The sequence below is a fragment of the Toxorhynchites rutilus genome, chromosome 2, assembly GCF_029784135.1.
Source record: "Toxorhynchites rutilus septentrionalis strain SRP chromosome 2, ASM2978413v1, whole genome shotgun sequence".
In the NCBI taxonomy this organism is placed as follows: domain Eukaryota; kingdom Metazoa; phylum Arthropoda; class Insecta; order Diptera; family Culicidae; genus Toxorhynchites; species Toxorhynchites rutilus.
The window spans coordinates 31,058,161-31,080,830 of NC_073745.1; the positions used below are offsets into that span (position 1 = coordinate 31,058,161).

Sequence of the window (22,670 nt, forward strand, 5' to 3'; positions counted from 1 at the left end):
TGGCGAAATTCCGTAATTCAACGACTCCCATGGAATTATGTCCGGAAAAACTCGAGGTCATTGTGAATGGACTCTTTCCGCAGCACGACCCACCGACGTGGCCACCCACACTGTACGGTGAGGACGAAGCAGAGAACGCACAAGTCACCAACGAAGAACTCATCGCGGTGGCAAAAGGTCTAAATTTGAAAAAAGCACCCGGCCCCGACGGAATCCCCAATGTGGCCCTGAAATCGGCGATCCTTGCTTTCCCCGACATGTTCAGGGTGGTGCTGCAGAAATGCCTGGATGACGGTCTCTTCCCTGCGGAATGGAAGATACAAAAGTTGGTGCTGCTCCCGAAACCAGGAAAGCCACCTGGAGATCCAGCGTCGTATAGGCCTATTTGTTTGTTGGATACTTTGGGAAAGCTCTTGGAAAGGGTTATTCTCAACAGACTGGTGAAATGCACGGAGGATGACCACGGATTGTCGAAAATGCAGTTCGGGTTCCGGAAAGGAAAGTCGACAGTGGACGCTATTCGGACAGTTATCGAGAAAGCTCAGGTCTCGCTTAAACAAAAACGAAGAGGCGACCGTTACTGCGCGGTGATTTTGATTGACGTGAAGAACGCCTTCAATAGTGCCAGCTGGGAGGCCATCGCCGAGGCGCTACACAGATTGAAGGTCCCTAGCTACCTGTACAGGATACTGAGGAGTTATTTCCAGAATCGGATCCTGGTATACAACACAGACAGGGGACAGATAGTGAAGAATATCTCGGCGGGAGTTCCACAAGGTTCCATCCTAGGTCCTACGCTTTGGAACACGATGTACGACGGTGTTCTAAGGCTGAAGCTACCCAGAGGTGTGGAGATCGTGGGCTTCGCGGACGACATCGTAACAACGGTAATCGGCGAGACGCTTCAGGAGGTGGAAATGTTGGCGACTGAGGCTGTAGACATGATCGGTACTTGGATGGACAGCGTAAAGCTCCAGATGGCACATCACAAAACCGAGGTGCTGTTAGTGAGCAATCGTAAGGCAGTGCTGCGGGCAGAGGTATCGGTCGGAGGACATACCATCGTTTCGAAGCGGGCGGTGAAGTACCTCGGAGTCATGATCGACGACCGGCTGAACTTCAACCAGCACGTCGACTATGCATGTGGGAAGGCGTCAAAGGCCATCAACGTGGTGGCGAGGATCATGCCAAATAGCTTTGGCCCAAGCAGCAGCAAGAGGCGTCTCTTGGCAAGTGTATCTTCGTCGATACTGAGGTATGGTGGCCCTGCCTGGTTGGCGGCTCTGGAAACCCACCGAAATCGGAGGAAGCTGAACAGCACATTCCGACTCATGGCCATGCGAGTCGTAAGTGCTTATAGGACCATTTCGACAGAAGCTGTGTGTGTAATCGCCGGAATGATTCCCATCTGCATCACTCTGGCGGAAGATAGCGAGTGCTACAAGCGACGGGAAAGCAGAGGTATCCGGAAATTGATGAGAGCGGAGTCGTTGGACAAATGGCAGTATGAATGGGATACGGCAGAAAATGGTAGATGGACGTACAGGCTGATACCGGTACTTTCGACCTGGTTGAACAGGAAACACGGTGAAGTTAACTTTTACTTGACGCAGTTTCTGTCTGGGCATGGCTGTTTCAGGCAATATCTACACCGGTTCGGGCACGCAGTTTCACCCCTCTGTCCGGAGTGTGGAGATATGGAGGAAACACCGGAGCACGTCGTTTTTGTCTGTCCCAGGTTCACCGAAAGGCGCGAGGGGCTGCCTGCACTTCATGTCGGGAATATTGTGGAGGAGATGTGTCGCGACGAGATGATCTGGAATGCCGTGAGCAGTGCAATCACACAAATCATGTCGGAGCTGCAGCGAAGGTGGAGGGCTGACCAAAGTGCTGACAACGTCCGACGGTGAAAGGTGAACAACGGCGACGGCTGTTGCAAGAGATGGTACCTCACGAGAGTAGCTGTGACGGGGTGCGCGTTGTGTTGGAGGGCACCACCTAATCGGCTCTCCGCTGGGAAGAGAAATCCTGCGAGGGTGACTGTGACGGGGCGCGCGTCAAGTTGGAGGGCGCTTCCTAATCGGTGCACGTCTCGACAGGTAAACGGATACTGCCGCGGAAAACAGCAAAAGGCCTGCCTGACAACGCCTGATCGTGGCCTGGATGGAGGAACACCGCGAACATTTCGAAGGAACGAGCATCAAGTATGAAGCCACGATCAAAATGGTGAATACCCCACGAGAGTAGCTGTGACGGAGTGCACGTCAGGTTGGAGGGCACTGCCTAATCGGCGCTCCGTTGGGAAGAGAAATCCTGCGAGGGTGACTGTGACGGGGCGCGCGTCAAGTTGGAGGGCGCTTCCTAATCGGTTCACGTCTCGACAGGTGAGAAACCCCGCAGGGTGGCTGTGACGGGTTGCGCGTCAAGTTGGAGGGCAATTCCTAATCGGTTCACGTCTCGACGGGTAAATTCAAAATGCCGGCGAAGAGGACATCAGCGCAGTGGAATTAATAACGAATGGAAAGAAAAAAATATTGAGAAAAAGGGAAGGACAACGCTAGTTAGCGTTGAAAACTCGAGAAGTGCATGAGCACAGCCGCCCCCTGAAGTAGTCGCCTAGATGTGGTCCTAGGGGGAATAAGGCAACGAGTAGAGGGCTTGGTTTTTGTGGGTGCGATCCCCACTCGACGTCTGGGTTAACCCTTCCCAGGTAAGGCTGGTAGAGCGTTCCTCACCTCTTAAAAAAAAAAAAAAAAAAAAAAAAAGTGTAAGTGACGTGAAAGCGTATGTGGCAGTGATGTACGTGATCAGGCCCACTATCATTTCATATGAGAATTACATTTGAATTGCACCATAGAAGGAAACAATCTAACAACTCTACGCATTATCTTTTGTGTTTGACGTTCACTTATCGTGAGCATGTAAAATTTAACCGTTCATCAATACTTGAATTTCGCTCGTGTTCCATCAGTTCTCATCATCGTTATCAAAAAAGGTTAAAAAGTCACAGGAGGGTTGTGTCCGAGACACGACCGCATAGTTGACGTAGGATTCCGTTAGGCTATCTGTTGATTTTGGATATGTTTGAAGAATTACATCGTCCAACTCTTTGATAATGATTTGGTCGCTCTGAAAAGGGCCGTTTTGTCTAGTTGTTGGGTATTGTTTGTTCACTCCACCAGTGTTTACCGAGTGATGATGACAGAAGGATGGTAAACAATCGTTGAATAGTGCGTATCAGATAAAAGATACCGAAGTGCAACGAGATATGATGAAAATCGCCCTCTGTGATCCTAGACGAGATGCCTCCTGTGTTATATATGGATGAAATAAAGAAAAAAGAACTCACCAATGTAATATAAGATAATTACCAATACCGAACACAATTATCAATTTATCTCATCAGTAAAAACATGTTACTTTAATATAGAGAAAACATATCTGAAATGGAAAAGGTAATTTTCTTTTATAATTTTTGACGTAGGACTACGTCTTACATTAAGGGTGCCAAATCAGAAAACAGCTCACGTTTTTATGAAATAAAGTTAATGTTAATAACTATTTTTGCTGCGAACGGATTTTAACGCTTTGCATACCAATCGAATTGGAAATTTTCTAAGATTTGTTTGATATGCTATACATTACAATCCCACAGTCTGTATATGATTTAAATTGATGAAAGTTGGAAGCATTCCCATTTGTTCTGTCCATTTGTGTGCTTTCCCGTAGAGGTGTCGGGCTAACGGGCTAGCTAGAATAGAAACAACGAAGGGGGATAGCGAAAAGAGAGTATTTGTCGCTAGCGTAGAAGTATTACATCTTCTCTGAAGAAAATTCTCAGAATCTTTCTGCGCTCGAAACAACAAAGGTCGCTTATTCTGCTCGTTTTGTGTTTTGTTTCCCCTCGAGTTGTGACCAAATAGTGAATTGTTCTCGCAAAGGCAAGAAATAATCGTTGCTTCTCGAAATGATTCTTCAGAACCACGCAAACCATTAAACCTTTTCAAGGTCCTCGGGACTTTTTACTAAAGAGTTATTTATGACCTTTCGACGTATTCGCAAATAATATCTGAAATTATAAACCAACAAATTAAAAAATAATAGATTGCGTAGTCCTACGTCCTATGCGGTCGTGTCTCGGATACAACCCGTCGATTTTTTTACTATCTAAGTGTTTATTCACCCAATGCGAATTTCAATTGGACTAACAACAACTAATACTATATGTAGAGTATATGGAAAATCACTTTTTCTAATGTTTCTTCACTTTTCCAATTTTTCTCGCCGTAAAAACTTTTCTTGAGTGAAAATGAACACAACAAAACAGACAGCTTAAACCAAACGACCCGTTCTCGAGCGCTTGGTATTTATTTATGAAAATAGAAATAAATCGTTTGATATATGAAGTAATTTTTGACACAACTGCTACCATATATAATTTTTCGCTTACACTTGTGCTAAACTTTTCACAATATACGATCGGTCATTGATATGAAATTTCACGAGGCAACCAACATTAAAGTTCCAAATTCTTCTTCTTCTTTCTTTGTTTTTAAGAGGCTTTAAACTTTGCAGTTCATTCGCCTCTAAGTTCCAAATTCAATTTTAATTTGCTAGAATGAATCGTATCACTCACCTTACTTGCAATATAAAAATGCCTCCGACTTTCATGTATTTGCAATGCCAATTTCCCCCAGGCAGCTCAGTTTTGATGTCTCTGTTAGGGAACCGCCGCATGTGTCGTCAATTTCGACCAATCAGGGTATTTCCGTTAGGATATGGGTTGAGATTTTTGAATTGTTTGATAGTTAGTTTAATGACATATATTATTTTCTTCAATATAAAAAATTGTTATGGAGTGCCGAAATCGATTGGCGCAAAAATATCATCAATCCATCATGAAATGACAGGAGCAATAAGCGTTTGAAATTGGACAATTTTCACGATGTGCTCGATTTTCAATTTTCGATTTGTACTCCAATATGTTCCCGAAAGACGTAATCCTACGTCAAAAAAATTGTATTGTAAATTGTAATCAAAAAAATTGTAATGGGTTGTATCTAGATTCAATCCACTTGTTTATCACTTCGGAAATTATTTTAGAATGCATCGAAATTTTTGTAATAACTTTTCAGCTATTTAATTTTTTATTACTTCAGTAGACTCGAAAGAGTCGAGTAGAGTCGAAAGCTATCAGCACATCTCATGTATTTGGTTCAACTCGCATCAGACTCTCTCCTTCCTACTCAAATATCGATCACAAACTATGAACCCATGTGACCAAGCAAACCATTTGTCATGACAATGTCATGCGAAAATGCGAAAACAGAATAGAAACTGAGAGAGGTTGGCGTCGACATCATGCCTCATACCGTATGTTTCTATTCTGTTTTCGCATTTTCGCATGACATTGTCATGACAAATGGTTTGCTTGCATGTGACCAAACCCCACAACATGCAATAGTAAGGTTACTCTGCTGGAATTTGGAAGCACACTTTCACGAAATATACGTTTATCTAAATAAATGCAGTATTTATCTAGATTCCGAAATTCTGGATACTCTTCCATATCCGCACTAGCACAAAAAATTCTCGTATGCTGCTCTTCTTTGTCGTAGCACACCTCGATACAGAGGGCTTCCTCTCCTTGTATCGAGCTGTGTGTGTATGTGTGTGAATTCAGTATTAGGCATGAATTATATCCGCTCGTTGTGTTATGCTAGCACACTCGCATCTGTGTTTTCATTCTATTCTATTTTTGGTTTCCGCCTCTAGCCCTGAGAAGGGCCCTTGTGGAAAGAAACTCTATTCCATACTCCTTCTTCACCCGACAAGAAAACAATTCTCTCCCGCTCGACGCTCTGCGGCAACCATGTTGCTTCGATGACCACCAAACGAGAAGTGGTGTGGCTTCGGTCGGTCGGTCCTTTGTTTTTAAGAGGCTTTAAACTTTGCAGTTCATTCGCCTCTGTGTGACTTCGAATCGCGGATGGCTTATTTAAACCAAATATGTTGAAAACGGGCAGAAACGAATGTATCAGTTGCTCGTTATTGACAGCTCTGTTCGGGAATGCACACAAATCGGCAGAACGAATGTATGGGAAAATGAGAATGCTTCCAGTTTTCATTTATTTAAACTGTTTAGGCATTAGTGGATTGTACTGTATAGTGTATCAAACGAATCTTAGAGAATTTCCGATTCCATTGATGTGCAAAGTATCAGAATTTGTTCGCTGTGAATATAGTTATTAAAGTTGGTAAGTGATAAAGCTTGCAGCACCAGATTCATGGCTATCGGCAGCATCGTCATGTCTAGCATTGTGTGACGATACAAGATCAGCGTTTACATTGCTTCAATGCAATTTCTCTTCGAACAAAGAGCTGTTTTAATTCAAGAAGAAGAAAAACTCGCTATTATTCGGAGAAACATGAGGCCATCTTATTTGTCCCGATTAACATTCGAAACTATACGATCCATCGAAGAGCTGAAAAATAAGTGTCGAGAAATTGATACGACGGAAACTTTGGTAAAAAACACAACAAAATGTTCCCAATCCATTACGCCGAACCTTCTTTTCAGTGTCGCAGCAAATTGACGTTCACTCAGAGACGTATGGTAGATGAATTAAGTGCGATTCACATACAACATCCACGTCACGTTCACGCCCCGTCACGTTCCGTTACGTCAGTTATTCTACCATGCAATTCATATGAAAACATTCACATACACCGGCAACGTAACGACCCGTCAGCATAAGTTCAACGAAAACGACCGGCAGGATTTGTAGAAAAGAATAATTGACGGAGACGGACGGCTCGTTGGGTTTTTGTCTGGGCTTTGTGTCTCGGCTTTTGTTTTGATTTTGGCTGCATTTTTTATGCCAACATATCTCCCAGTTTCAAATTTCTCAGTTAAAATCAATTCACGACTAGCTGAGAAAAACAGTCTATATATTATTATTGTTAAAAAAGGGTCGGGACTACAGGTTTTAGGCATTTAAATAATATATTTCAATGATTTTCCCTGTTTTTTTTTCTAAATTTAGGACTGATTCTAGGTATGCTGATTTGAAAGAGGGCATTGCAATTCAAAATCGTTGTAGATGGCGACACCACGAAAAACATTGAATAGATCATTCGTTTGACATTTGACGTGACGGTGCTGGTGCAAGCATTGACTGCATGTGTGAATTGGTGGAGACGTTGAAGGAACGTTGACGTTCTTTTCCGTAACGTTCTATGTGAATCGCACATTAGATGAACATCTTACCGAATCCAGTTCCATCGAAGAGGATGAAGCAGCAGAAGCTATTTCCACAAAACCCAAACCGAATCATACAATCATCGAAGCAGAGATGAGAAGGATGAGACCCAAAAAGAAAGAGTGTTTCAACTGTAAAGAAGAAGGACACTATTTAAAGGATTGCCCAAGGAAACGTATCAGAGAATTTTGTAGGAGATGTGGATGCCCGGACGTTAAGACGACCGAGTGCCGCCAGTGTCGTACCCCGCTGGGAAACTAAATTCGGGATTCGAGGTTAAGAGTCTACCCGAACCCGGCGATGTTACCTTACAGACTCTACAAACTCAAAGCGAACTCGTTGAACCAAAATGCTACGGCGTAGAAATTTCCGACAAAATTTCAACACAACAATTCCAAAACTACTTCGATCAACTGTTAACTGAAATAACCACCCTGAACGAAGAAGACCCTAGATTCTTCACGGAAGTGTCTGTCGACGGTAAGAAAGTTATAGGCCTTATAGATTCATGGGCTACGTGCACACTGTTGGGAAGAGACTATAAACGCATATTGAAGCCATCCATCAGTGTTCTCCCACTAAATAAAACTATCCGGACAGCTGATAATACGCGTCATAACATCATCGGTTATTCGCTACTTCCTGTAACATTCAGAGGAGAAACTCATATAGTCCCCGTGATAATCGTGCCTACTATATCAAAAGCTTTAATTCTAGGTGTGGATTTCGTTCGAAGATTTAACCTCATGCCAGGGATGGAAGTGAGTAGCATAGAAATTGAAGCTAAATGCAATACAACAGAGCATGAACTTGATGTCTCTCAGCGGAAACAATTGTTTGAAGCCATTAAACGGTTCAAAATAGCGGATGGCGGACAACAAACAACCGTGGATGAACACGTAATTGAAACAGGGGACGCGAAGCCCATCAAACAGCGTCATTATCCCATCTCACCATACGTTCAAAAAAAAGTAGATGCAGAGCTAGACAGGATGCTGAAGCTAAAAGTGGTGGAACCTTGTCATTACCCTTGGAACTCGCCGATAGTGGCAGTCAAGAAGGATGAGGATAGAGTTCGCCTTTGCTTAGACAGCAGGAAAATCAACAGCATAACAGTTCCGGACGCGTGCCCTTTGAATCATATCGGTCGGATTCTAGGCCGTTTCACTTCCAACGAAATACTTAAGCACAATTGATCTGCGTGATGCATTCTGGAAAAAGTTCTGCAAAAAGTCAATTAAATTCTTAGGTTATATCGTGAGTGATAAAGGATTATCAGTTGACCCGGAGAAAACGCAATGCGTGAGAGATTACCCACCCCCTAAATCACACACCGAAATACGACGCTTCATTGGAATGGTTTCTTGGTACTCCAGGTTTATTAAAAACTTTTCAGATTACACTGTTCCAATCAACGACATACTTGAACATAAAAAATTCCAGTGGACACCTGAAGCTAATATCGCATTCGAAGATTTAAAAAAATTACTCATCACACCCCCAATCCTAGGTATACCAAATTATAAACAGCAATTTTGTATCCATTGTGATGCTTCCGATAGAGCTATTGGTAGTGTTTTAGTTCAAGGTGAAGGAGACAATATGACAACTATTGCGTACTACAGTAAAAAATTATCGCCAACAGAGAGAAGGTATACTTCCACCGAACGAGAGTGTTTAGCAGTGATTTCATCAATCGATAAATTTCGGCCTTATATTGAAGGAAGTCACTTCAAAGTTATCACCGATCACGCTTCCTTGCTATGGTTGATGAATTTTAAGCATACTAATGGTAAACTGGTACGCTGGGCAATGAGAATATCGGAGCATCATTTTGAGCTCCAACACCGAAAGGGAAAACTCCACGTTGTACCCGACGCATTATCCCGAGCTGTAGTCGAAAACCTTCAAGTGTGTACTCTCGAGACAACTGACCCATGGTATAAAGAGATGCTCATAAAAGTGGCTGATAACCCGACATTATACCCGAAGTTTAAAGTAGTAAATGAGACGCTTCTAAAACTTTGCAAATGCAAAACTCGAGTTGCAACAGAACGTTGAAGAATGGAGGATAGTTGTTCCTCAAAATCACATTGAAGACGTCTTAAAAGAACATCATGACCTACCATTTTCTGGGCACCTCGGAATTCCAAAAACAACAGCGAGGATTAAAACATTGTACTATTGGGAACGCATGGATAGTGATATTAAGAACTACATTTCAAACTGTGAAATATGCAAGACCTGTAAAGATCTAAACAAGAACACGGTAACCCCAATGATAAATCAAATAGTTTCCTCCCGAAAATGGGAATCAATAGCAGTGGATTTTAGTGGGCCCTATCCGAACACGATCAGGTAATACCGTAATTTTTGTAGTCGTAGATGTATTAACAAAATTTTGTTTAATATTTCCCATGAGGCAGGCCGAAACGTCCCGTATGGTAAAAATTTTAAAGAACGAAATTTTTCTTGTATACGGAATACCAAGAAGAATAATTTCTGATGATGGAACACAGTTCCTGAGTCATGAATACAAGAAACTATTAGACGATTACATCATTGAATCATTTCGAACACCAAAATATCATGCCCAAGCAAACATGGCAGAGAGATACAACCGTGTTATCGGGCAAACAATCCGTGCATACCTCGGGGATGATCATACTCGATGGGATGAATACCTTCCTGAAATAGGGTGCGCAATCCGTACATCCATCAGCGATTCAACAAAGTATAGCCCATATTTTCTTAATTTCGGAACCAAGATGATCACCAATGGTGATCAGTATAAAACATTAGATTTAATTCTAGATGCTTAAACGGGGACTGATATCATTCGCAGAGATCCTGAAAGAGAAATATTAGAACATATCGACAAAACTCCAAAAATATTAGCCATAATCAGAAACAATTTAAAAAAAGCATTTGACCATCAAGCCAAATACTATAACCTTCGATCTTCGAATCGCATATCTGATTTTGAACCAGGAGAAAAAGTATTTACGAAAAATTTTGTGTTATCCGACAAATCTAAAAACTTCAACGCGAAGTTCGCCAAGCGAAAAATACAAGCAGTTGTTGTCCGAAGAGAAGGACAACATAATTATATATTGAAAGACACGCATGGGAAAGACTTGGGCCTTGTCAACGCCAAGTACATTTCTCGATAGAAAAAAAAAATTCACAAGCTATGGCTTTCTCTTGTGGAAGCACTAAGAGTGAGTCAGCAAATGCTGACTCCTATAATTGTAAGCGTATCAAACAACGCTCGGCGGCCTAAAACATTTTTCCTTACGGTCGCCAACAAAAGAGCGTGTGCCATAGCACAAAAACACAATCAAAATGTTTTCACTTAAAGTGATACCATTCATAATTGTTCCGGATTTTCGAAGCAATTTGCCCGCTTCTCATAGTCATCTAAGGAGATGACACACTGGAGCCGAATTTCCAACAATTTCAGACGTCACGCGAAAATGGAAACTCGGACATCGGATCTAGATGTACTGAGGGTCTCTTTAGGATCCCGAGGATACCTTCTGAGACTACGCACCGTTATATCCACATCCTATATTAGACGGTTTCTAATGTGATGGAAAGGATACAAGCACGCACCATTGAGTAACGTGAGTCATTCATAATTTTATTTAAATTCTCCTACACACCCAACACTACACACATATCTTTCTCGTCAAAACACTCCCACTCGACATACCAACAGTTGTTTTAATTTTTCACTATCGCTTCAAAGGTCCAAAATTATCCCAGCACAAATCGGAATCGGCATGGTAATAGAGAGCAAGTCTATAGATCGCCCAGTATATCGCACGCGTTACGAACATTGTGAACCGTGGATGGAACCGGATTGTATGGAACTCATAATTTACTTCGATTCCGCATGGAATAATGATCACAAATTGTACATAATGTAGGCAGAATGATTTACAAAGGTGAAAATGAATTATTAATTTTAACATTTTAGGAAATATTTTGTGTTCAAAACATTCCTGAACATCAGTAGTGCATTAGCATTGAATCAGAATTATCCATAGCAGTAGTAAATTTAACAGAAAATTTTAAACGGCATCATCGAAACCATTTCAAATTTTCTTTTTTTTTTTTTTTTTTATCTGTATTATAGTGATTTTCAACTCATTTGGCTGGTTCGTCACTTTTTACTTCCATTTTTGGAAGAATGTCGGGAGTGAGAATTGAACTCGTGACCTTTAGCGTGAGAGGCATGGATGTTACCACTACGCCAGATCGCCTCCGCTTCAAATTTTCTTACCCCCGGCAGAGGGTATCTGTAACGATTCTGAGAGAGCAGAATCGGTGACGTGATTATTAGCACGTCACTTGCTTGGACTGTTGTATCCAGTTGCTAGGAACACAATCCACGAGGATAACGAGGATGTAATCATGACGGTGATGGCGAGCTGAATCCCACTGTTCTCGATCCTTTTCCTTATCCCTTTAATTCCCTAAATAAAACTTCACAGTCCTATCCCTACATCAGCTGTCATTTGTGAAATGGCTCTCCTCGGCGAAAGCCCAAAACGACAGCCATGACAGGGCGAAGAGTCCTGATGGTGGATACGCGACGAGTGACGAGTTCTTCTGGATTGAGCCGTGAGCGAGTCAACACGTTAATCGACATCCTCATTTGATTAGCTTGTCGAAATTTGCCTTCTCCATTGTAGTTCCGCGAGTGGAAGTGGTGTACTAAGTAGAGGCATCCGTTGATCGCCGCAGTCAAACGAGCCAACCGGAAGGGGTCGTGGGTGGACCGCGAGGATAACCGCCAAGGAGTCATCGAGTCCCCACAAGTGAAGGAGCTTCCTTCAAGACGTATCCTGAACCGACGGGAGCGGTTGGTGGAGGTAAGCCTGAACCTGATTGTGACCTGAATCAGCGTCCTCACCGAGCGTGCGAGGAGCGATTAGGTGCAATCAGTTCCTGTACTTGACGGGTGAACGTTGTGTCACCGTGTAATTCTCTCTTTTCGTTGCAGACCCGCCCTGCCCTCATAGCTCTACCGACAACACGAGCTGCTTTCGAATAAGAGAGATAGAACGAACAATAGAAATCCGCGTGTATACACGCGAACAATTAGTTTATTGAATTAAATATCATTATATCAATTGAAAATACACTGAATTCAAACACGATTTACATCTGCCGAATAAATCCAGTTACAAACGTTTACTTTATTCCACAGAAACGTGACCTGTTTTCTGATTTGGCACCCTTCCTGAAAGACGTAGTTCTACGTCAAAAGGGAGGGGTCAATTTTTGCAAATATCACAAAAACCAGAATTGGGTTATATCTGTGATATAAGCGAACCAAATAGTTTATTCTATGTAAGCTATTATGATAGTTCTAATTTCCAACCAGGAAAATTTTGACAGGAATGCCACTGTATTTATCACGAATAGTTGTTATGCCAATGAAGTAAAAAGTACAAAAATCAGGATCATTCCAGTAAAATCAGGGAAATCGAGTGTTCTTCAAGAAGGTGCCAACCTTCTCTGTGTGCAACTATCATGCTTTTTCGAATTGTTTGGTTTGCTTGTTGCATATCTTCAGAGAATTATGTTTTGGTTTGTTTAATCAATCGGATCGGATAATCGGGGTTCTACTGTACTAAGGAACTCGCATTCGCGGATAATCAAGGTTCTACTGTATATGCAGTTTGCCACACATGAAGTATGAGCTTGGTAAAAGATTATTCCAATTTATAAAATACGTGTGAAAGTGATAGTATCACCTTTTTGATTCGATTAATATAACAGAGCTCATTGTTTATTGAGACGGTATATAGTTTTATTAGTTCGAAAGTATAACTTATTTTCCGTAGATTACAACAAAACTGCAGCCACATTTGCCACCTTTCGAGTCTATCAATCTTCACCATTCTCCGGACAATCCATTGCTTCACCATTGTTTTGTTCGTGGGATTCCTCTGGAATAGGTTCTTCTTCTTGAGGGCTATCTTCATCTTTGTCATCGTTATCCTGTGTGTTTGCACCATTGTCAGCTTCCTCTCTCTGCCCGTTTTGCTCAACAACTTCAACTCTCTGCTGAGGGGGCAGCCTCTGCCTTGGCTGCGGAACCGTCTCCTCTCTGAACAAATCTCGGAAATCCTCGGTCAGCTGAGCATATCGCTTCTGAAGACTCTTCTCTCGCTCGGTCTGTCTCATCACATCCTCCGTCAGTGATTCCATCCGCTTCGGTATGGCCAAATCTTCCTGTGCTGCCAAGAATTTGAACGTCGAGAGAGCCAAATTGTTTTGCTCTATCTGCTCATTCGTATCCTGGAATTGTTTTATCAAAGCTTGAGCTCTCGCCTGATAGCCTCCGGTGAGAATTTTCAGCTTCTTCTCAATTTTTCCACACCGCTTAGCCTCTTTGGCCATGTGCTTTCGATTAATCTCCAGTCGCTTCTCGGCGGACTCGATTCGGTCCTTCTTGCTGGCCAAATTGGCCCTAGTGTAGCGATTTTGGCTGGGCAGATACAGCACCTGCGAAAGACACTCCTGCCACACCTGACTGTAACTCTCAAGCGACAAATCGCCGTGGGCCATTCCAGACCTGACAACGCCCATTTCCTCTTTCAGCAGCGCCTTTGCCCGTTCAAGATCCCCTTCGTTGATGTCTTCGTACGGATGCTGTTCCAGATAAGCCAAATGCTGGGCCAATGGGTTCTTCTTGCTTGGCGGGGCCTGTGGGTTGACAACCGGATTGCGGATCGCATCGTAATTGAGCATTTTGACCATTTCTTGCTTCACCAGTTCTTCGGCCCGCTGCAACTCGGTGAGTCCATGCATTTCGTTGGGTGGACGCAGGACAGTCATATTGATGTCTAGCGGACGCGGTAAATCACGTTGGATTACCTGAAACGATCGAAACCGGTAACTCACGGCTCAAGAGCCAATGACGGATTTCGTGCCAACTCATCTATGGGATTGGTATGACCCTCTCAGAACTTAATAAAACTTTCTGGGCGTGAAGACCTTACCTAATTATGTAACTTGGCATACTTAGTTTTCAGAAAATTTATCTAGACTAACATATGGAAAGGGCTAAATATTTTTGATAATTTTTTTATAAAATTTTTTTACTCGAAATGGTAAGTCCTACAAAAAAGTGATCTATGGAAGAGTTTTATGAAAATAATTGAATTTTCAGAAAAAAATTTTTTTTTTGAAATTTTACACTTAAAAAACATTGATTTCAAAAACTAAAAGTCGATTTTCTCAAAATGGTCATCTCAGATTTTTAATGAAATGGTAGATAAATTGTAGATAAATATGTACCCTACAACTCTTCCATACATCGCAACTTGTGCATATTTAAGGCAAAAAAGTTTTCCTAACAAAAACATTTTCAAGATTTTTTTTTGTACAGGTACAGAAAAAAATTATAGAAGGTTATGTCCAAGACACGACCATATTGTCGACGTAGAACTACGCTGTAATTTTATTCAAGTCGCTTGCAAGTATCAAATATCATGCTACATGTTATTTAGTAATGTCTCAGTGGAATCGCACCTCTAGACATCCTTTGTACAACGTAAACCAACCAGCATCACACAAGCGTTCAGCATAGCATTCATACAGAGCCATACATTGGTGACTTGAAGCGACTAAGAATATAAACACTTTTCATCATTTTGCGCTATTCTCAAAAGAAACGCTTCTGTTAATATTACAGGCCTCGAACAAAGTTGCATTACTTCCTCATGTCCGAGATAAGTGCAGCTGTTATCTTTAGTGAAAAAAGTTTTACTACTAGCAAGCGAAACCCAATCAAATACAAAGTTCTACAACGACGTTTACTTTCTTGGTGACTAAATAAACGAAATAAATTCAGTCTGTTAATCTCAATAACCTCGAAAAGAGTGGCATTGCTTCATTATGATCAAGATTAACAGTTCAGCTGAAAAGTTCATAAGGTTGACGTCTAGATGGCGCCTTTTGCAAAAATCTCCTTGACTATCACAAAGCACCATCTTTCAATGGATACGTGTCAAAATTTGACAGCAATCGGTCGATTGGTTCGTGAGTTACAGCATTCAGGAGAGTTAAGTAATTTTTGTTGTTGTGAAAAAAATGGAAAAATCACAAATCAATGAAAACGATGGCAAAATTGCATGAATTGGGCTTCGAATGGCATCCGCATCCACCGTATACTCAAGATCTGGCCACCAGTGACTATTTTTTGTTCGCAGGTCTGACGAGAATGCTCGCTGGCAAGAAATTTAATACCTATGATGAAGTGATTACAGGAACTGAGGCCTATTTTGAGGAAAAACCGAAAGTATACTATAAAAATGGTATCAATTTGCAAGATCGCTATAAATAATTGCTGTATGTATGTTGAATAATGCACCCGTGGCCGAGTGGTTAGCGTCTCACATTATCATGGGATGTTCGGGTTCGATTCCCGTTCTGGCCGAAGGATTTTTCGTCAAAGAAATTTCCTTCGACTTGCACTGTGGTCACGCGTATTCAAGAGCTTGCCCCTCGGAATACATTCAAGGCGTGCTATTTGGCTTATGAAATCTCAACTAAGTATTACTAAATGACGCTAGTTAATGCATAAGTTGAGACGGCAAAAGTTCCACAGGAAACGTTAACGCCATTCAAGAAGAAGAAGATGTTGAATAATAAAATTGAATTTTGCAAAAAAAAAGTTTTACTGTGTTACCTTATAAATTTTCCAGACGAACTGTTAGAGCAAATGCCATCCATGTTGAAGGCAGTTTTGCGATTGGCACGCGAACTTAAATAACTAACAACATTCCAGCATGACATTCACTATGGTTTAGCTTGATATTCCTCAGATAATTATGTGGAACACAACCTTAACGCCTGCTTCGCCATAGCGTCAGTTCGATGCAATGATGAAATGTCAAAGGCACCAACGAAGCCCTTATGATGGCGGAAAACAGACGTTGTTAACTGATTCGAATAAAGAAAAAGTCTGAAAATTAGCCTCAGCGAGATCCAATATTTATACTCGAGGCAAATAGTCCCCTTCGCTCTTAATCTTCTTGTTTTCTTTGTTCACGGAGACTTTAAATCATTCCCCTTCGTTGCCCGCCGATAAGTTGCTCGTTGTTGACGGCAAGGGTAGGGAAGCTCACAAATGAGCAGAACAAATGTATGGGAAAATGGAAATGCTTTTAGTTTTCATCACTTTAAACCGTTTACACACCAGGGGTTTTAATATATAGCGTAACAAACAAATCTTAGGAAATTTTCGATTCGTGTGGTACGTAAATCGTCAAAATCCGATCGCGGTAATAACAATTTTTAACGTCAACTTTATTTCATAAAAACGTGACCTGTTTTCTGATTTGGCACCCTCAATGAAAGGCGTAGTTCTACGTCAAAAATCAATAACAGGTAGAAATAGATTGATGGTGACCTTTGGATGCTAAAGTACAGTTTTCAGCTTGTTTTTGTAGTCAAATACAATATGTTTCAATTTAGAGAGCAACGACAGCTCTCAAACAATAGCCATCTGCCAAAAATCTCTTGATCGGTCGGTCTGGTATCAAATAGTTGTTGTAGATTTAGGTATCTATTAAGAGCCACTGTAAGTCACTGTAGATATGATAATAATAAATGGATTGTATAGATACCTAACGGGTGAATAAAATGGCTCTGCAGTTGTTTGAAAATTATCAGTCGTAACCGACAGCAAATGTAAAATGACGGAAAAGAAATAGCATTGTTTCGTTTCTGCGTAATCATCACAATTCAACAAAGAAAAGTGTGACATTATTAAGCAACATGAGTCAAGCCGTGATCTCCAGGATTTGCAAGGATTGCAAATGCAGTGCTGGTATTACCCCCTTCCGTATTAATTAATACGTCACACATCAAGTGATTTCACTGCTCTGCTGAGCGTTCTAGCGCCCTATGTTATGCAAGTACACTAGGAGTGAGACTCGATGTAGTACGGGAAAGGGTTAGCAACCCCAATTGTAACCGTAATAAACTACGTTGGTTAACATCAACAGTAATAGAGAAAATACGTTTACGAGAGATTCAAGAGATATTTGGCAGAAGGCTATTGTTTGAGAACTGTCGTTGCTCTCTGAATTGAAACATATTGTATTTGACTTCAAAAAATGTTGGAAATCTTGAAAAAGTTTTTGTTAGGAAAACTTTTTTGCCTTAAATATGCACAAGTTGCGATGTATGGAAGAGTTGCAGGGCAAATATTTTTTTGACCATTTTCAGAAAATCGACTTTTAGTTTTTGAAATCGATTTTTTTAATGTAGGATTCCAAAAAATATTTTTTCAGTATTTTTTTCTAAAAATTCAATTATTTTCCTAAAACTCTTTCATAGAACACTTTTTTGTAGGACTTACCATTTTCGAGTAAAAAGAATTATCAAAATATTTAGCCCTTTCCATATGTTAGTCTAGATAAATTTTCGGAAAAATATGTATGCCAAGTTGCTTAATTACGTAAGGTTTTCACGCCCAGAAAGTTTCCTTGAGTTCTGAGAGGGTCATGTGAACGTCTGGTCGAGTTGGCGCGAAATCCGTTCAATCAAAAAATTATCTATCAAACCTGTGATCTTGCAGCCAATTCCTTAGCCTCTCGGGCCTGCTGTTCTTGCTTCTTTTGGGCGTCCACATCGGCTTGGTCGGTCACCATATTTTCCCCATCAGCGCCGTCGTCCACTGGCTCGTCAGTCTCATTATCCGGTACCACGATCTCGTAATCATTCCTAGGTCTAGGCAGCGAAGCAAGTCCTTCCTTCAGCGAAGATTTCAACTGCTTCTGGTAGCTTTTGTAAGCGGCTGGAGTTTCAGCCACCGACATGGTATCCTCCGCGTTGATATTAAGTTTATCCCTCACCAACATTGGAGTTGCCCCTGGCTGGGCCGGAGTGCCTCCAACCGGAACAAGGGCACCCGAAGCGGGTGTTAGAAACCCACCAGGAGTGGCAGCGCCGTCGGGACCACGAGCAGAACGAAATGGTGTCGCAAGAATTGTGTTTGGAGTGGCAACAACATGGGCCTGGGGAAGAGCCCCGGAAAAATCCGGCTGTACGAGTGGTGTATTTACGCCACCCTTCAATGGAGTGTCCACATGAGTGAGCGCCATCATGTTTTGTGCCTCCTGAAGAATTCGATCCGTAACGGGGGCAACTGTCCGGGGAGTGGCCGACACCTGAGCAGTGATACTGTAATCGGCAAGAAGTGCATCCGTCGTTTCGACTCCCGACTCTGAGGCAACTTCTTTGGCAATTTCACTCGCACGCCCCAACTTGACAACTTGTTGAAGCTCTTGGTCGGAAATCTGCGGCTCAGGAAGAACCAATTTCGAACGCTTCTTCGCTGGCTCCTGATTCTGGAGCATTGCCAACGGAATGTCATTCTCTTTCTTCTGCTTTAGCTTCTCTTTGTCTTTCTTCCTCTCGCGTGCTTCCTTCTCAATTCGCAACTCTCCATCAAGATTCTGCTGGCGAAGGCTGGAGAAGTCAGCCGCTATTGGAATGACAAATTCCTCCGATGTATCGTAAAAACCTTGCGCCGGCACCTTCTCGAACGGAATCTCCGAATTGAAATCAATACCCTTAAGTCTTCGCTTCCGATTCCCAAGCCCAATGCCAGCAGCACGCAGTTCTCGTCTTTTTTGCAAAGCCGCCAACCGTCGCGCTTCTTCCAACTGTTTTTCACGGGCTTTCCTTTTAGCTTTCTTACCCTGGGTATTGGCCAATCGAGCTCTCGCTTCGGACAACATCTCCAACTCATCCTCGTCCATATCCTTAGGATCGGGTCGAGCCGGTTTCGTTTCCGGATTGGGATCAATCTCACCCGGCTTCAGCTTTCTCGGATCATCCATTCCGCCATCCTCCCCATCCTCTTTCCGCTGCGCCTGATCCAACAGGTACTCATACCTCTCCAAACACTGAGCCGCGGTCCGTCCTATGATGGGTGCAATCGTACGCCATTGCGTGGGCATCAACTTGGCCAGATGCAGCAATTTTTCATCTTCCTCCCGGGACCATTCAGTTTTCTTGATGCTCGGATCAAGCCACTCATACCAACGGGCTTTACATTGTTTAGCTGATTTCCTGTGCAACAGTGACGCGATACGTGACCACTGGTTCTTGCCATATTTCATAACAGCCGCCTTCAAGATTTCATCCTGTGGGATTGGAAGATTAGGATGTGATGTGAATCCGGCCGATAAGAAAATTGCACAAACAAAAGCGTTCTCACCTCCGTGTTTCTCCACACACCACCTTTTATCATAATACGCGGCATGATGAATGTTTCACTCTGGGACTACTGTTGGATATTTTTCACACTTTTATCCCGATTCTTTCGATAGTTTTCATGTAATGCACAAAAACGACAAAAACACAAATTCGCCGACTCCTACTTCTCCTCGCTGCTAGTAAACGTCAATGTTGGGAACCTTACAAATATGGCACATGAATTTGGTTTTTGATACTCAGGGTGGTACTGTCGATGTTATAAATACAAGTAGGGCTGTGACTCAGTGGGAATAATTGATAAACAAAATGTGTTCGCATTTTTTTCTTGCAGAAATGTATATTCATTTCATACCATTTTTGTTTGATACAAACTTCTAAGGGGTGTCCACATACCACGTGGACAAAAAACACGATTTTTGACACCCTCTTCCCCTTCAGTGGAAAAAAATGGGTGGATAATATCTATGATACAACCGCAAGGTCGAGTGGGACTACCTTAGCTTCGTAATCATTTGTTTGTATTGATTAAATTTTTGATTGAACGAACAATTTCCGAATTCAATTGAATTCAATATATTTGCTTTGTGAATAAAAATATTGTATAATGCCGTGTGAGATCATTCATGCATTGTAATAGATTATGTTCTTCGTTACAAGTAAATTTATTGACAGTCCTTTCACGTTTGGCATGATGCCCAGGACAAAATATGTGAACGGAAGAATTATCAAACGATTATTTTATTTTACGTTTCCTTCTGAAGTTTGCATTTCTCAAGTGTACGTACTTCTCGAACCACGAATTTGCTTGATTGCAGGCACTCAGTTTCGACTTTGGCATATACGTCGAACGCATATTGTTTAATCAATAGGCGTTATCGCAGCACATGGTTATCAACATTTTGCCTAATCATCAAATAGTATGTGTAGAAATTCATTCAGCAGAAGATTTTTTTTTCTCTATTATAGTGACTTTCAACACATTTTGACTGGTTCGTCACTTTTACTTCCATTTTTGGAAGAATGTCGGGAGTGAGCAGAAGATATGAAGGCATATCCTTTAATGCAATCTTGAATAACCGAACCAAAGCGTTGTGTTCGTACCCGCTTATGTAATCCGTGTTAAGAAAACACTTTTCGGAGTGCAAAAAAAACATGCGGGTGCAGAAATACCCCCGGCTTGCATGAATCAACAACTTCAATTTTTACTTTTTATTCTATAGAGGATTTAAACCTAAAAGTTCATTCGCCTCTAGTGTCTGCGCGATTTTCCCAGGTACCGAAGTTTAGGAGAACGTGTTAAGGAAACATATACTAGTTTGCACAAAGGCAAACGAGTACAAAAATACTCACAATTTGCATTCATTTGCAAAGCCGATTTCCCCACAGATTTTGGTTTTGAAGTCTGTGTTAGGCAAACACATTTCAGTCGGAACAAAAATGCCCCTGACTTGCATAATTTGCAATGCCCATTTCCCCACGCTCCATGGATTTGAAGTCTGAGTTAGGGAAACACATTTCAGTCGGAACAAAAATATCCCTGACTTTTATGTATCTGAAATGCCGATTTCCCCAAGGCTGACTGGTTTTGATGGCTGTGTTAGGGAAACCGTAAATCGAGTCAATCAAAACGGGGCAGTTAAGGTGTTTAGATAACGATTAACATTTTACAGTTTTTCAATTGTTTATCTAATAAAAAATAACATTTTATTAATTGTGATAGAAGCGTAGAAATATTCCCAATCGATTGATACAAACATCTTTCCGATCCAGTAAGAAATGTTCGAGTTATAAGCATGCGGAATCTTTCATTTTTTCCTGCATGTTCTGTGTTTAGATTTTCAATTCACCCCCCATATACTCCGGTTAGACGTAGTCCCACGTCAAAAATCTTCTGCTGAATGAATTTCTACACATACTATTTGATGATTAGGCAAAATGTTGATAACCATGTGCTGGGATAACGCCTATTGATTAAACAATATGCGTTCGACGTATATGCCAAAGTCGAAACTGAGTGCCTGCAATCAAGCAAATTCGTGGTTCGAGAAGTACGTACACTTGAGAAATGCAAACTTCAGAAGGAAACGTAAAATAAAATAATCGTTTGATAATTCTTCCGTTCACATATTTTGTCCTGGGCATCATGCCAAACGTGAAAGGACTGTCAATAAATTTACTTGTAACGAAGAACATAATCTATTACAATGCATGAATGATCTCACACGGCATTATACAATATTTTTATTCACAAAGCAAATATATTGAATTCAATTGAATTCGGAAATTGTTCGTTCAATCAAAAATTTAATCAATACAAACAAATGATTACTAAGCTAAGGTAGTCCCACTCAACCTTGCGGTTGTATCATAGATATTTCCCACCCATTTTTTCTCCTCAAATTATCTGTCAAATGTTTCTCCAATCAGAAACAAACATTTCCATGACTCGGACTTTATTAGTTTATTTACGTTTGTATCGGAAGCAGAATTTTTCCCGAAAAAATTGTCAGTTTGATAAAAAATGCGTGGTTCAGTGAAAGACTGCGTAAAAATACTCGCGTAAGTTCCCATCTTTTCCCCTCGAATGCGTTCTTACAAATGCACTGGGTCGGTTTTTCCTGGAGACGACAAACTTATTCCGAGCAAGTGTTCCCGTGTTTTTGGAGTAAGTGCAATGGTTGAATTATTATCAACTTACAGTGTTGCAAAGTTTTCGTTTACTTTTGCTGAACCATTTTAATAGAAATACGTTGTTCCATTTCAACCGAAAAATCGGGGGGTTGTATCCGAGACACGACCGCTTAGGACGTAGGACTACGCAATCTTTTTTTGAAATTTGTTGGTTTAGCATTTTGGATATTATTTCGAATACGTCGAAAGTTCATAAATAACGCTTTAGTAAAAAGTTCCGGGAACCCTGAAAAGGTTTAATGGCTTGCGTGGTTTTGTAGAATCATTTCGAGAAGCAGCGATTCTTCCATGCCTTTGCGAGAACATTACACTAATTGGTCATATGCCGCAATTTGTTTCTCATATCAATACACGCATTGCACTGAGTATATAACGATATGCATCTTCTGTTCGATGCCCACGAGAGCAAATACGAATGGCAACTAAAAGTATCGAAGGTGTGCTATTCACATGTACAGCTAGCGT

The 22,670-nt window shown here is 41.5% G+C and overlaps 1 protein-coding gene and 1 long non-coding RNA gene across 2 annotated transcripts; one reads left to right on the top strand and one right to left on the bottom strand.

The window, feature by feature from the left end:
• The first annotated feature begins 11,806 nt into the window (after positions 1-11,806).
• LOC129764472 (uncharacterized) lies at positions 11,807-12,420 on the top strand. The gene is made up of 3 exons (XR_008741157.1): positions 11,807-11,891; positions 11,963-12,142; positions 12,274-12,420. It is a non-coding gene; the product is annotated as an uncharacterized LOC129764472 (long non-coding RNA).
• Positions 12,421-13,079: 659 nt separating this feature from the next.
• LOC129770375 (cell division cycle 5-like protein) lies at positions 13,080-19,703 on the bottom strand. Its single transcript, XM_055773166.1, has 3 exons — positions 19,516-19,703; positions 17,855-19,441; positions 13,080-14,156 (listed from the first exon to the last, which is right to left on the bottom strand). The coding sequence occupies exons 1-3, from the start codon at positions 19,558-19,560 to the stop codon at positions 13,164-13,166; spliced, it is 2,625 nt and encodes an 874-aa protein (XP_055629141.1). The 5' UTR covers positions 19,561-19,703; the 3' UTR covers positions 13,080-13,163.
• Positions 19,704-22,670: the final 2,967 nt, after the last annotated feature.